Genomic DNA, 16,531 nt, shown 5'->3' with positions numbered 1-16,531 from the left:
TACTGTACCGTCCACCGAACAGTGATGACTCCATCTACACCTCACTATCCGAAAACATGGACCATCTTCTATCTTCTCATCCAAACTCTCTCTTCCTCTTATGTGGTGACTTCAATTGTCATCACTCCAGTTGGCTAGGTGTGGGTACCTCTCTCACCTGCCATGGCACCTCAGCAAAAGCTTTCTGCGACTCATTGGGACTGACTCAATCGGTCAACTTCCCGACCCGGATCTCAACCAATGGTACTCCATCTCTTCTGGATCTGATTTTGACAAATTTCCCTGACAATATCTGCTGCTCTTCCTTCGCTCCAATTGGTTCTTCTGACCACGTCCTTGTCAAAGTGGACATCTCTCTGGCTGTTATCAGAGAACCACCTCACCGCCAGCGAGTCTGGCATTTCACTCAAGCCGACTGGCAGGGTCTCCGAGCAGCCATCAAACTTACAGACTGGTCTCCTATCACTACTTTCTCAAACATCAACTCATCCTGGGAATTCTTTCAAAGAAACTTGCTCTCCCTCATGCACAGATTTATCCCCTCTCGTGTTCAGTTGTCTTACCCTTCCTCCCGCCCTTGGTTTACTGAAGCTTGTGGCGAGGCAGTTGTCCTGAAACAACTTGCCTTTGCCTCATGGAAAGCAAACCCAACTGAGGGCAATCTCAGTTCTTTCCACAAAGCTCGGAACAAGTGTGTATCTACCCTCAGGAGAGCCAGAAAACAACATCTTTCTCATCTCAAGTCTGAACTCTCAAACCTCTCTCCCTCCTCAAAATCCTGGTGGCGTTTAATCAAATCTGTTTCTGGTGTATGTTCCCCCTCCATCCCCTCCCTTACCTCAAATGGCCGCACTGCTGATTCCACACGTGATAAAGCTGAATGTCTAAACTCGGTGTTTGCAGCTAAATCTTGTGTCCTAAACCCACCACTATCTCTACCCACTTTACCCAGTAGCACCCAACTGTCCCTGGACTCTGTATCCTTTTCTCCTGACAAGGTGGAGAGCTTGCTTTCAAACCTCGAGTCAGATTCTGCAACCGGTCCAGACGGCATCAGCCCACGTGTCCTCAAAGCCTGCTCTTCTGCTCTTGCTCACCCTCTCTCTGTTCTATTCACCCTCTCATTTGCCCAAGGTCATCTGCCATCTGCTTGGAAATCTGCGAACATCACTGCCCTGCATAAAAAAGGTGCAAAAACAGATCCCTATAACTACAGACCAATCAGCCTTCTCCCAATCATCAGCAAGGTGATGGAATCCATCATCGCTTCAGATATGAAATCCTTCCTCTTCTCCAATGGCTTGATTTCCAATCATCAATTTGGTTTCAGACCAGGTCACTCTACCCTGGATATGCTGCTTCTGCTCTCCCATCAATGGATGGAGGTCCTCAATGCCAGACAGGAAATCCGAGCCGTATCCCTGGACATATCACGTGCTTTTGACACAGTCTGGCACCCTGCCCTACTCACCAAACTCTCTTCCCATGGTATTCAAGGCCATCTCCACTCATGGCTCGCAGACTTCCTCTCCTGTCGCAGTCAACGTGTGGCCCTAAATGGAGTTCTTTCATCCCCTCTTCCTGTGCAGGCTGGAGTTCCTCAAGGTAGCGTTCTGGGCCCTGTTCTTTTTCTGGTTTTCATCAATAATCTCTCGGACTCTCTGGAAAATCCTCTATTTCTCTTTGCCGACGACTCCACCCTCTGCCGTACCATCTGTCATCCCTCAGACCGGCAAGCAGCAGCTTCTTCGCTCATTGCAGATCTGGATAAAATCACAAACTGGTCCAACTCGTGGAACATGTCTTTCTATCCAGACAAATCTCACACTCTCACTATGTCTCTTCGAAAGGACCATTTACAAAACCCCCCCATCCACTTTCTCAACAATCCTCTGGAAGAAGTCTTTTCTTTAAAGCTTCTAGGTCTCACTATCTGCCATGACCTTTCCTGGGAAAGTCACATTACCAACCTCGCCTCAAAAGCCAGTCGCCGACTGGGAATCCTCCGTCGTGCTAAGTCCTTCCTCGGCCCTCTTGAGCTCCTGACCACTTACAAAGCTTTTGTCCGTAGCCTGATGGAGTACTGCTCTCCCCTCTGGGCTGGTGCTCCTGCCTCCCACCTTTCTCGGCTTCACGCTGTCGAAACCAGGGCATTTAAGATCATCGGCATCTCCCGCAATGAAGCTGAGTCTTTGGGCCTCTCACTCAATCACCGCAGGTTGGTCGGTGGTCTTTCTGTCTTCTACCGACTCCTCTCCAGCCTTGCCCCCCTGCTCTCTCTGCGATTTGTCCCCACCACATTTCCACAGGGCGCTCAAGGTCCGCCAACAACCCCCTTCTGGTAAAACTACCAAAATCACGAATCACTGCTCATCTTCACTCTTTCATTCCTCTTTTTTCCCGCCTTTGGAATAAACTTCCTCACTCTATTCTTTCCCATTCTTCCCTCCAGGCTTTCAAAACAGCTGTTCACCACCACCTCTTATCTTCCCCCATCCAAATCCTCGATCTTTTCTACCCCCGATAATCCACCCAAGCCCACTTCCTTCATTTCTCCTGCTTTCCTTCCTGAAAGTCCCTGAAATGTCCATCTTCTCTTCGCCATGTTCCCCATCCCATCCCCATCCCTCTCCCTTCCACAGTTCACCTAATGTGTCTGTTCCCCACTGTTTTGTCCCTTCCACTCCCGCCCCTCTTGTCTCATGCCTCCTTGCTGTGATTTGTGTTAGCTCTCATACGAGCCTCGACTAAGGTATACAAAAAAAAAAATGGTAGTGAACCAGTTGCTTGAATCCCTGCCAGGAAGAGTGAGATTGAGCAGGATTGCTCAGTGAGATTGAGCAGAACAGGAGCAGAAGTATTTTGATTATTTTACCAGTTGAACCAGCCTTCCTGGCCTTTGACTTGAGGTTGGTGTCCTCAGGAAAATACAACTGGAATTTGTGGACTTATTGTGGAAGAGCCTCATCTGATTCTGATACACTCGTATAGTGCTGCACAAGCTATTTTTCTGTGCTATAACCCAACCAATGTGGCAACAAGCTCTGTCTGCAGAGCAAGGCAAAACCTCAAGGCTGATATAATTATGCTGTATACCACTAATAATGCCATATTTAGGTGAATTACGAATTATGAAGAAACAATTTCTCCAAATGAACTTTTTTATTCATAACTGAAGAGATCAAACTAAACACTTATAGTTGAAGGACGTTACATATCAGGATTCATAACTGAAGAGGACAAACTAAACACTTATAGTTGAAGGAGGTTACATGTCAGGAATACCTGCAAACATTATGTAGAAATCAAGTCTCACCATAAATGTTCAATTGGGTTCAACTTTCAAGTTAGGACTTTGACTGGGCCACTCAAGAACATTTATTTTCTTTTTATTCAGCCACTCCATTGTGGGTTTAGCTTTGTGCTTCGGATCATTGTCCTCATGAAATGTGAATCTCCTACCTAGTTACAGATTCATGGCTGACTCAAGCAGGTTTTCATCAAGGATTCTCCGAAACTTTGCACCATCCATTCTTCCTTCTATCCTGACAAGCTTGCCAGTCCCTGCTGATGAAATGCAGCCCCATAACATGCTGCTGCCACCACCATGCTCGACAGTACACATGGTGTTGACGGGGTGATGTGCAGTGTTAGGTTTATGCCAGATGTAACGCTTTCAATTTAGACCAAACACTTCAATTTTTGTCTCGTCTGACCACAAAACTTTTCTCCACATGCCTGCAGTATCATTAAGATGCTTTTTCGCAAAGTCCATACGAGCTTTGAGTTGCGTCTTTTTCAGTAATGGCTTCTTTCTTGCCACCGATCCAGAGGCCAACTTTGGGAAGGAAACCGGATATTGTTGATTGATGAACACTGACCCCCATCTCTGACATGGATCCTTGCAGATCTTCCAAAGTCATTGTTGGAATTACAGTGACACACCGAACCAGTTTCCTGCTTGCCCGGCTGCTGAGTTTGAATGGGTGAACTGATCTGGGTAGAGTCTGGGTGGTATCATACGTCTTCCACTTCATAATGAATCTATTTCACTGTACTGTACTGTTCTGTTCTTGCGTATGGCAGCTTGGCTGCCGGGTAGCTATCACTTCTTGGAGCGCAGCTGTGCCACTGATGCTGTGTCCCTCTACCAGTACACTGGTACTCATTTTGCCAACCTCAGAAGGATGACAGGCTGAGTCAACTCCACCTGGTTTTAATTCAGCGGCCGACAGGGCTCAAACTCAGGACCCTTGGATCCCAAGCCAGTCACCATAACCACTAAGATAGCACCAGGCTTGTTTCACCGTACTCAAACGGATAATGAGTGACTTTGAAATATTCTTATAACCCTCTCCTGAACGGTGATTCTCCACCACATTATGTCTGACTTCTTTGGAAAAGCTCCTTGGTCTTAATGTTTGCCTTGTTGGTTGACCAAGTGAGTTGAACCTCAAAACTCTGATAAATGGGGGAGCTTCATTTTTTAAGTTAAACCACTGATTACATACAGGTGAAACCTATTACACTTATTGTGTAACCTTTCAAACAAATAATTTGCTCCTTAAGTGACTTAGGGTTAATTCGGGAAAGGGTTTGAATACTTATGCAACTGAGCATCATCTGATTTTCTCCGTTAATCTAACGTATTCACATTTTATCTACATTTTTTTCACTTATAACTTTGGAGTAGTTTGTGAAGACTATATATTAAGTTTAATTTGAAATAATCATGAAATATGCCCAGGTGGCATCAATATGTGAAAACTTTGGAGGGGGTGAAAACTTTTGCAGGCCACTTTACCTCAATCCAGGATCGCTGCTCACCTCCACTCATTTGTTCCTCTTTTTTCTCACCTGTGAAACCAACTTCCACATTCTCTTCAATCTCATTCTTCCCTCCAGGTCTTCAAGATGGCTATTCATTACCATCTCAGATTATTCCCAATCCAAAACCATGATATTTTCTCCCCTTGTTAACCTTAACCTAAAAGAGAAAAGGTTACTTCAGCCCGGAGGGCAGGAGTGCCCGCTAGTTCGACAAATGACCCCATCTTGGATGTGAAAACTACTGCCCGAGAGCAAGAACCCGATGGTGTTTGAGATGTAAACCCAATGAATTGTTAGATGGGATCAATGTTATTGTGTTCATCGTGCAGCATGTGCTTTGCTGTTCTTCACTGCCATGGATATATTATTGTTAGTTTATATTATCATAATTACCCTCGCCAAAGAAGAGAGTATTGCGTTTGGGTCCGTTTGTTTGTTTGTCCACACAGAACTTTCATGTTTTTCTCCACAACCGCTTGTCGGATTAAGACGAAATTTTGACCATTGGTGCGACTACACGTATAATGTTTTAAACGCAATTATGCCGTCATAGGTCATGTGGTGTGGCAGCTATGTTAGAAAAACAGAAAAAAAATTTGGACCTCTGTATCTCTGAAACTGCACAAAGGAAAAAATTGAAACTTGGCACACAGCAAGTACTCCTCATGGGGAATAGGCGTCATCTTTTATGACATCATAGGTGCCTTCGTTATGACATCAAAATTGCATATATAGAACGCTACATCTGATCAGTATGAAAAATTTTGAGAGTCATCTCGGGATAAAATGGTCCACAGAAAAAAATTGTTGATATCATCGGTCACGCGATTCGGCGGCCATATTGCTTTTTTTTTCTTTTTTTTACTTTAAAAATCATCTTCGCTGAAGTGGCTGAACAGATCAAGGCGAAACTTTGGAAATATGACCGCCTATCCATAAGGAACAAAAGGCTCACAGATATGATGTCATAGGTCACATGGTTTGGCAGCCATATTGGATTTACCCTAAAACCTATAAAAAATCTTCTCCCGAACAGCTCGACATATCGAGGGGAAACTTCACACAAATGTTCCTCAAGCCATGAGTGTACAAGTTTGTTGAGAAATTATTGATCGGTCACATGGTTTGGCGCCATATTGGATTGAAGAAAATATTAAATAATGTTTTCTCTGGAACCACATAATCAATCAAAGTGAAACTTCACAATTATAACATGGAAGTGATGGGGAATACATGTTTTAAATTTCAACTTGAGCGGACACATGGTCTAGCAGCCAGAATTATTAATTTTTTTCGAACTGCGTTCGTTTTTTTTTTATTTTTTTGAGTTTTTTTATTTTTGAATAAGGCTCACTTGTCTGTGCCTTGATGGGTTTGAGGGTAGTGGAGTAGCAACTGAAATGTGAATCCTATCCAGGTTCCTCCTGATGACATTATCTTTGCTTTTTGCATGTTTGGATTCCTTCTGATGACTCCAATGCCAGACTGTACCTATTTGATCTTCCATTTGAATTGAATTTATTTTAATCCCATTCTAAATTAAATTGAATAAAATTGAAAAACGTCATGGTCAGGTTCAAGTGTCTGATCAAAGTGGGGTTGCATCAAAGCGGGATGTCTTGGTACCCGGTCATCACGGCCAACGGTTATAAAGTGGCAGTTCTAATCATGTCTCTTATTAATTACATAACACACCAGTACACAAACATCACACACAAAACAACACAAACACCACACAAAACAAGTTCTGAAGAGGGTTTGCAATCTCGGATTGCTCTTTCTAGTTTGTATTGCTATTTTTATGATCATTGTCATTATTTCGTGATTGTGGCCTAGTTCCTGCACCACTTGGGTGAGTGGACATGCTGACAGCACCATGCAGGCGTGGTGCAAGCTTGCAAGTTGAGACGTGGCTTAATGACCCTTAATGACGTAATAGCAGGAGCTGCAGCCTCCTCATGGAGTTTTGTGATAGTATTTGTTTTGATTTCAACCAGCATGAGTTCTAATTGGTGATTTGCAGCACGGGAAGCCGTTATTTATTTGCCTTGTGTCGAATTACTAGGTGCTACCGGTTGTGGCACAAATAATGCTGAGGCGCAGCCATCGTCATTTCATGGTAATGTAGAAAAACTATTTTAACTAGATGTTATTTTGAACAATAATGGAGGCTTCCATTTTAAACTGTAAATTTGACTATTTACAAAACGGTGTCAGGACTTCAAAGGTGAAAAGTCAGATCGCTCTATAAGTAGGTCAACTTCATCTGGCTTGCAAAAATGCTTATCGGACACCCCAAGGTGCATCATCACCAATGTGTGTAAACACAAACCTTTGCCAAATTAGGAAATGTCAGTGATATAGGGTATCCATAAAGTCCTTGTGCAATTTTGAACTTTTTAAACTTTTGATGTACACATGATAGAAACAAACTATAAACGGGATATGAAAGAATAATTCATCAAGTTTGTACTCTATACAGTTCAATTTTTTTTAGGCTTCAACAAAACTTCCATCTTTCATCATACGTAGTTGAATCGGATGTCCCCACTTCTTGAAAACCTTCTCCAGTTGCTGCTGAGTAATTTCATTAATTGCATTTGTGATCGCAGTCCTAAGTTCATCCAAATATTGTGGTTTTGCTGAGTAAACAAGTTTTACATATCCCTATAAAATGTAGTTCAATGGAGACTGGTCAGGTGAACGAGGTGGCCAAGCAATTGGTCCACATCTACCGATCCACTTGTCTGGGAAGACATCTTTCAAGAACCGTCACACATTCAAAGCATAGTGGCAGAGAGTCTAGTCTTGCTGAAAGATTTAATCATCCTCGCATATCGGGAACAAAGAAATTTCACAACATTGCAAAGTAACTTTCACCGTTGGCTGTTGCTTTTTCCAAAAAAAAGAAAGGATCAATGATGTGTGACTCCCTGAAAGAACAATGGGCATTGATTTTTGGTGAATCTCTAATGTTGCCAGACTTCCTGAGGTTATTCTGTCCCCCAAATGCGGTAATTGTGGTGGTTGACTTTACAACTGATGTCGACGTTTCCTCATCAGAAAATGTCAACTCATCAAGAAACCCAGGGGAATTGTGGATTTAACAACATCGCTCACAACATTAATAACATGAACGTAACAAAACCTGATGGATTATGGTTTCATATGCCATTTATAGTTTGTTCCCATCATGGGTACATCAAAAGTTATAAAAGTTCAAAGTTGCACACAGGGACTTAATGGAAACACATTCTGACCCACTTTCAAAGTTTCCTATTGATTGAAGGCAAAAGTTTCCCTGAAACGTGTTAACAAGAAGAATTAGGGTCCGTTGAAGGTCAAGGTGAAAATGTATACAGTACTTGCGTGCACAACTTCAGAACATTATCTTGCTCCAAAATTTGATGTTTATTGCTAAAGCCTTTCAGGTGCTATTGGACGAACAAAAATCAGCCATAATTACACACCACCCCTCACTATTCCATCTCCAGGCGCTGCACGACATCATCGCCGGGCACCGAAGGGCTTAGGCGCCCGGCGATGACGCACGCCGAAAGGACGTACCCAATTTTCACTCCATTTGTTTGTTTGTTTTCTTGCTTGTTTGTTTGTCGGGGAAATATCTCAGCCATCTTTTGAGCTAGGAAGCTGAAATCTGGGCACAATCGTAAACATTTGCTTTGGCTATAAAGGGGATTTTTCATTTATTGATTAATCGATTCATAGATTCATTATTTAATATTTCAATTAATTACTTAATTTTTTTTAAGTTACAGATCTGGATGAAACGGTGATGATTTAGGTATGCAATTAGCCAATTGATTAAGAAATTAATTATTTTATGATTATTATTTATTTATTCTAATTACGCAATTAATCAATGATTTATTGAACACTACTCCCTCCCAATTCCGTCTCCATGATCTGCGTGGTGGCATCGCCGGGCGCCGCAGGTGCGCTGGAGGATATGTTTAATAAATTTATTTGGCATCGGGGCGTTGTTCTTTTAATGCACCTCTACTTGTAATGATATGTTTTTCCTGGCCAATTTCAAAATTTTTCTGCTCACTTTGATGAACACACATTAAAAATTCATGCAGTTTTACTAATCTGCTCATACGAAGGTTTCTTCTTCAATATTTGTGCATTAAATTTCATTTTCATGCATTCATAATGATGTACCTGACAATTCACAAATGTGCTTGGTTCATTCTGTTTCGTTTTTCAGCATTCATGATTACATTCCTTTGATCCGGGTCGTGAATTCGCACACCTTTTTTCAATGGGTGAAATCAAATTAACATCGCACGACACGCATGTGATTGTGTGTACTTGTTTTCTTTTTCGTTTGTGAGCGGTCACTTTTGTCATTCAAGTATTCAAATAAGAATATGATGACTAATTTTGGGAAGTTCTTATTTGCTTTTTTATCATAGTTTTTCATATTTTAATTTACTTACTTACTTACTCTTTTTCTTCTTTGAATATTTCTTCTGTATGTTTGTATCATTTCTTTTTTATTTACTTGACTAAAAATTTTACAGATCCTCATTTGTACAAGGACAGAAATAAATTTCTTTGAAAAAAAAACAACAATACAACAAATCTGCATCTGCACCACCTGATTACATTTTAATGAAATGAAAAAGAAATGCAAATATGAAAGGAAAGTCTATTTATAATCCAATAGGAGACGGTTGGTAAGGAGTCATCTTTATATAATGAAAAACATGCATTTACCTGTGTCTTTGTTTGTTTTTTCCACAGGTCCTCTTCTACATTTTCTTTTCTTTTTGAGTTGCTTTATTCAGCGTTCAGCCTCCTGACACGCTAGGCATCTTGCCATGTACGTCTGGCTGTGATTGTACCATCTGATACACTTTTCATGAGTTATTTGCCCCACATTTTCCTGGGCAGACTCTTGAAGGAGATCACTCCTTCACTGTTGAAGATTCATGCCTGTGTCACATGCTGTTTCCCAGTTCCCTACCCGGAGCTGTCATTCTGGGAGGGCCAGATCTCTCTTCATGCCAACCATGAATACAGAATGGGCCATTTCTGTTGGATTAAGGAAGGGTGAGTAGGGTGGTAGCAACTTCAGTTGGATCTGCTGATTGATGTCTGGTTAAAGTTAGGAACGTATGTGTGGTCTTGCATTCTAGTAGATTAGAAAGACGGGCTCATCTGCAGGGAACATCTTCTCACACTCATGGGCTGTGTCCTGCAAGAAACTCCTCAAATCTTTCTCTTTTATCAGTCTCAAAAGCTATTCAGTGATGTACGAACACACTCTCCCCAGAAACAGCAAAGGTTACATTCCAGTTCCATCCACGTTGCCCATGTGCAACGAGTCTCACCGGGACACTGCAAGGAGCTCTCCCAAAGGAATGACTCGTTCAAATGTTATAGCCTGCTTCATCAGTGTAGACGCAGTGGGCAACAACTCCATGCTCGAAGAACCACTGAACATACTCGATGTGCATGTCCAGTACACGAGGAGAGTTTCAGACATCAGGTACATCCTCTACCAATTTAATTGTCATCAGCATGCCATCAAGGGTTCTAGCAATGGTGCTAGGAGACAGTTGGTTTGTCTGGCAGGGCATCTTGTCGGTCATCTTTCATGTTTTTAAGAGTCAGGAGAAGGGTGATATCCAGCATTTGCTGCAGGTCATCTTTCATCTCTTGATCAAACTTGGTGTTATGTGCTCCTTCTGTTGGTAATCTTTCATGATGACACAGTGTGCAAATATGTAGTCACAATTGATCTTGCAGTGGATCGATTGATGCCTCGAGTATCAGCCAGTTCTAGATCGTTGACATTGTTGTTTCAAAAGCTTCAATGAGCCTCTCCCGAAATATGTTAGACACTCTCCTTTAATGACCACAGGTGGTCATATATATATATATGAGGTGTGTTCAAAAAGTTTGGTGAATGTTGGAATAAAATCATTTTATTGAACATGAAAAACTTGCATCATGAATCTCCTTTGAAGTACTCCCCTTCCGCACATTCACACTTGTTCCACCGTTCCTGCCACTGTCGGAAGCATTTCTGGAAATCCTCTTTGTTAATTGCCTTCAGAAGGTGTATCATGTTGGATTTGATGTCGAATTTGTGATGACAGGAATGTTTTTTTTCCACCAAAAATTGTTGGATAGAGAGTGACGTGTGGCAGGGTGCATTGTCATGATGGAGGAGCCACCCGTTCTTCCACATTTCTGGTCTTTTCTGTCTGCCTCTCACATGTTTCCTAACTTCCACGTCGAAAGCCACATAAACGGTAGCACCTTTGGGAAGAAATTCTGCGTGAACCATTCCTTCCATGTCGAATAACGCAATCAGCATGACCTTCACTTGCGATCTTGACTGACGGTGACACGGGTGTCTTCCTGTCTTTTTTTGGTCCTGGTGATGTGGATGTTTTCCACTGAGAGCTCTGTGATTTTGTTTCCGGGTCATAGCCGCAAACCTACGACTCATCACCCATTAACACCTGGGGTAAGAATGTTGGATCCGAAACGCATCGATCAAACAAGTTGGATTAAATGAAGATACGATTTTCTTTTTGGTCATCTGAGGTTGCGCTGAACGAATTTTGCGCTGATGTGTCTCACGTTCAAACCATCTGACAGTCTGGACTGAACGGAACCAAACGAAAGACTGGTCTGTTCCGCAATTTCTCGAAGGATTAAGCATCGGTTTTCATGGAAGACTGCTGACTTGAGTGATGTTTTCATCGGTTCGTGCTGTTGACAAACGACCGCTTCTTTTGTCATCTTCCAGTGACTCATTTCCTTCCGGGAACATTTGAAACCACTTGAAAGCAGTCTTCTTTATCACAGATTCATCTGCGTTGACCGTTACGAGCATTTCTTGTGTTCCTGTAGCAGTCTTGCCAAGTTTAAAACAAAATTTCATGTTTGCACGTTGCTCAAACTTTGACATTCTTTACAAAAACGCCAGACGCCCCAAACACGTGCTCGCATAAAGCAATGCCACGGCGCACTGGCTCGTCGTAAAATGGTTTTTGTTGCATGCTCCTCGTGTCTCTGTTCCCCTCTGTTTTTTCCTTCTCTCTCCCACTCCTCTTGTCTCCTGCTCCCCTTGTTGTGCATTCCTCTGTGTTAGCTCTCATACGAGCCTCCACGGTGTATACAAAAAAAAAAAGTGAGACTGTTAACAAAATAAGCCCTGCCTACTGACCTCAACAATGTTCACGCATTCATTAGTAGCAGCACCATTCACCAAACTTTTTGAACACACCTCATATTTTCAAAATTGGCTTGAGAGAGACGTGTACCTTGACCAAGAACGAGTCTCGGAACTGAACTGGAACAGCACTAGGTAAAACGCATACCTCCGCCAGGCTGAACAGTTTACATTTTGTATCCCACCGATAGGCTGGATCTGAATCCGGACCTGAACCAAAATCTCATCTGCTTGTTCTTGTTATCTAACCTTTTTTTTCCACAACTTTTTGTAATACCATGCGATATATAGTTTTTGGCCATATCTCTCAATGGTGAAGAATTGCTTTCAGAATTTTTAAAAAATTCTCGTAATCAGATCCGTTTCCAGATCTTCAGCAAAATTGAATCAATTCGTTCTGTTCACACAACCAACCTGCCCACCAAATTTCGTCCGAATCCGTCCACAATATTTTGAGATATCCTGCTCACAGCCAAACAAACAAACAGACAGTGATGAAAATATTACCTCTGTTCCTCCTTCGGTGGTGGATGTAACTATTATCGTAACAGGCGTCTCTGCTTTCATCGGCAATTAAGAATTTTAATTTGAAAACACATATCGGATCATTAATGGAATGCTAAAATGTGGAAAATGTATCCCCATTGATGAAATTGAATTCTTGATCAACCTCTTTCTCCTGGTTGTGGTGAAATAACGAAATTGAATGAACTTACTGACGATTTAAATTGGAATGTACCTATTTTGCAGCTGAATGAGGTTAATAGTCTAACGAATGCTCAACCACTGGAATTGAATGAACCTTTTTGCTCATTGAATGATGACATATAGGAGCATTCATTTTCACATTTAGTTGAATGTGACAGGTATTAAAATGAATGAAATTTGTTTGAAAATGGCAGAAAAACCAAGAATAATAACTAGCCGAAACCCCGTCACAGACGGATTCCGTTCATTCAACCACCCTCACCAGCTCAACCACACTCGAGGGACATGGACTGGACAGGGTGTGCTTGCCCCCGCCTACTCATCCCCTGCCCCTGCCCGATCCCCCCCACCTCCAACCCCCCGCCTTCAACTTGCTTACCCCCACCCAAAAATTTAATTGCCCCGGCCCTGCCCCCGCCTCTTCACAACCTGCCCCCGTCTCTTGATTCCCCGCCCCCTGTCCACCCCCTCACACTCAACCCCGCCGAATTCACCCCAGCCCCCGCCCACTCATCCCCCGCCCCATTTCCCCCTGTCTCCCGTTTTCAATTTGCTTACCCCCGCCCAAAAATTTGCTTACCTTGCCCCCGCCTCTTCACTCCCCGCCTCATCTCTTCATCCCCCCCCCCCGCCTCTTCACTCCTCGCCCCCCCCCCCCGTCTCAACGAAAAGTGTTTATTCTGCTTCAGAGTTGAAAGTTGACTGTTGCCACTATGTGCGATGCATGCACTCTTACAGGTACAAAGTTTCTTTCAGTCCAGGTCACAGTACCGAGAAAAACGTGACGCGACCGTGAGGAGGAGCACAAAATTGGTCCTTCAGTATTAATATATAGATAATCATAATAAAAATAAATATCCAGAAAAATAACAATAGGTGTTCCATTGGGAAATGCAAAATCCTAAAAAAGAGAACTCACGTATCTGTGTTTATCTGTTTCCTCGCCGATCAGATAGACACATACTTCATAATCATTGTGCTGCATCACTTGTGTACAGATAAGACTTGCATTTCTTTTCCTTTTATTTCCTCAAGATTTCACGCATTTGGATTGTGTGCAACCTCAAAAGCCCCGGATGGTCAACAAGGACTATTTGGTTCTACAGACAACACAAACATGCTTGGCCCGAAAAATATTTTGAAATACTGGCCTGGAAAGGGGTGGAGGAGTATGAATGAATAATGTTAAAGTGGAGCGATTGAGGAGGGGGTGGGAGTATGAATGAATAATGTTAAAGTGGAGGGGGAGTGGAGGAGTACAGTATGATTGGTGATTGTAAAAGTGGAGCAGTTTGGGGGGAGGGGGGGAGGAGTTGAGGAGTGTAACTGAGGGATGTAAAAGTGGAGGGATGTGTGTGAATGGACAAACAATCCTGGCTAAAATCCAAGTTCATTGAACAGTTTGATTGTTTGGATTCATGCCGGTATTGTTTTCCTCAACCATTAGGCTGAAAGAAGATATCCTGGCCAATGTAAACACTGGCGATGAAGAAGCATCGGAGGAGATTAAAGCTGACATCCTCAAGTACGTAATCATAGGATGTCTTTGTTTTGTTTTTTTGTTGGCTTTCATCATTTAAAGTGTTTGTTGCTTTCATGTAGAGATTCCACCGAGTCAAGGATGAAGGGAAAGCAGATTTAACTTTTACACTAAGCCTTTCCTGTGGATCCAAGTCAGAGCACATGATGATTGGCACAGAGTTGCAAATTATAATGTTTGCGTGTGGGTGAGGGATTGAAGAATCGTGTCGATGACCTGGCAAAGAACACATGTTCAACGTACTCGTTCACTGAACATGTACAAAACCACTGCCTATAGCACGTGACACTGCCTGTAATCACCCTGTGATTCCCTTGGCCTGCAGCCAAAAGCACTTGTTCACAAGGGCAACAAAACTTTTTATGCCATTGTCATTGACCCTGTAATAGGTTTCCATTGCTTTAGGTTAATATACAACTAAAACCCTGGTAATTGAAGGATCTCAATTGGTTTCTAAATGGCTATTAAACCAGCGAAGGCTCTCCCTCGAGCCATTTCAACCATGACATTGGCATCTGGCTCGGAGCTTACCTTGTTCGACTGAAAGCATTTGCTAATATTCCTCAGGACTGCCAAACCATCTCAAATGTTCAGGCTAATTGGCCCAATGGATGTGCAGAGGATTCAAAGGTGTTGAGATGACGATGTCATCTCGACATGTTGTGCACTTCACGTGTGAAGGATGCTTTGAAAATGGTTTACACACACAGGTATTGGTCAGATGTCAAAGAGCCAGGTATGGTGAGAATGAAAGGTTAAACTCATGTCAATTGTCCATTTGGGATATTTGCTCTTTCATCATGAGATGATGCTTTGTTTGACTCCCTCCTTCTATGTGCTTGCTAGCAAATACTGATAGATCTCTCCAATACGCAGACAATTGTATTGTGCATTTGCACGACGACGTGTGACCGTCGATCATGCTACAGCTTTCTGTAAACTAAAAGGCTGGAGGGTTTTTGGCTGTCTGGCACGAATTCCCCACACTTACCTGGTTCTATGCTAACGTCTCATGACAAGATGAGCCACAATTCTTTATTTGCTTTTGCGTCTTGGGGGGTAAATGAATAATGATACAACCAAGGAGTTTTGGATAATAATCTGTAACCTCGTTTTAAAAAAGTGCCACTTTTATTGATCTTTCTATCAAATAGAAAGCGTTTTGTTTTTCAATCCCGACTGAGCCCAGAAAAGAAGCCAAGTCTTGCATCAAAATTCTGTTTTGGTGATTGTGGTCTGCTTTTAATGTAAGGTGTATCCTCTCAATGGCTAATTCAGGAAAGTGGTCTTGTTGATAGGAACAAGACCCTTCCTCGGGTTTCTGGGGCAAAGAATTTATATGGATGTGTGTGTGTGTGTATTTATGTGTGTGTGTATATATATATATATATATATATATATATATATATATATATATATATATATATATATATATATATATGTATGTATGGAAATGTATATGTATGTATATAGATATGTATGTATATGTATGTATATAGATATATATGTATATAGATATATAACTATATATATATATATATATATATATATATATATATATATATATATATATATATATATATATATATGTGTGTGTGTGTGTATATATATGTGTGTGTGTGTGTATATATATATATGTGTGTGTGTGTATATATATATGTGTGTGTGTGTATATATATATATATATATATATATATATATATATATATATATATATATATATATATATATATATATATATATATATATATATATATATATATATATATATATATATATATATATATATATATATGTATATATTGTTGTGGTTACCAGATTCGCAAACCACCATTCAGGTCCCTTAGGTGAGGTATCTCGGTAAGTGCATGTGTAGTTAGGCCCAAACCCGTTGTCTAGTGGGAATACATGTCATTTATGCGAGCTGCGACTCTTCAGGATAGCCGTTTTTCTTTTACTATCTTTATTTTGGACCAACCGCCATGATCACAACCACAACATCAACCACCGACCACAACCACCGCTTCACCACAACCGCCACGACCTTCACGCACACCTCACAACCGTAGCATCGCCACCGTTCTTGCCCCGCTGTGGGTACCGGTGTTGGACTCATGCAGAACGCGCGTCGAACAGCGTGTACAAAATCACGGATTTTCTGCTTCAAAAACGGATCAAAAACGACACACGCCCACTTTTTGCCGTCCAATCGGTGAGCGAGGGGCGATTTGGCCCCG

The 16,531-nt window shown here is 41.9% G+C and overlaps 1 protein-coding gene across 1 annotated transcript in view; it reads left to right on the top strand.

Moving 5' to 3' along the window:
* Positions 1-16,531, top strand: part of DSN1 (DSN1 component of MIS12 kinetochore complex) — a 187,040-nt gene that overhangs the window by 126,798 nt on the left and 43,711 nt on the right. Inside the window, exon 9 of the mRNA XM_085882345.1 lies at positions 14,202-14,279. Coding sequence (XP_085738471.1) covers positions 14,202-14,279 — 78 coding nt within the window. The remainder of the gene's footprint in view (positions 1-14,201; positions 14,280-16,531) is intronic.

This window comes from Eptatretus burgeri, chromosome 5 (genome assembly GCF_056783735.1).
Source record: "Eptatretus burgeri isolate ZD-2024b chromosome 5, Ebu_testis_v1, whole genome shotgun sequence".
NCBI classification, from domain to species: Eukaryota; Metazoa; Chordata; class Myxini; order Myxiniformes; family Myxinidae; genus Eptatretus; species Eptatretus burgeri.
The sequence above is the reverse complement of the archived record's forward strand: the minus strand, read 5'-3'. Positions and strand labels throughout refer to the sequence as shown.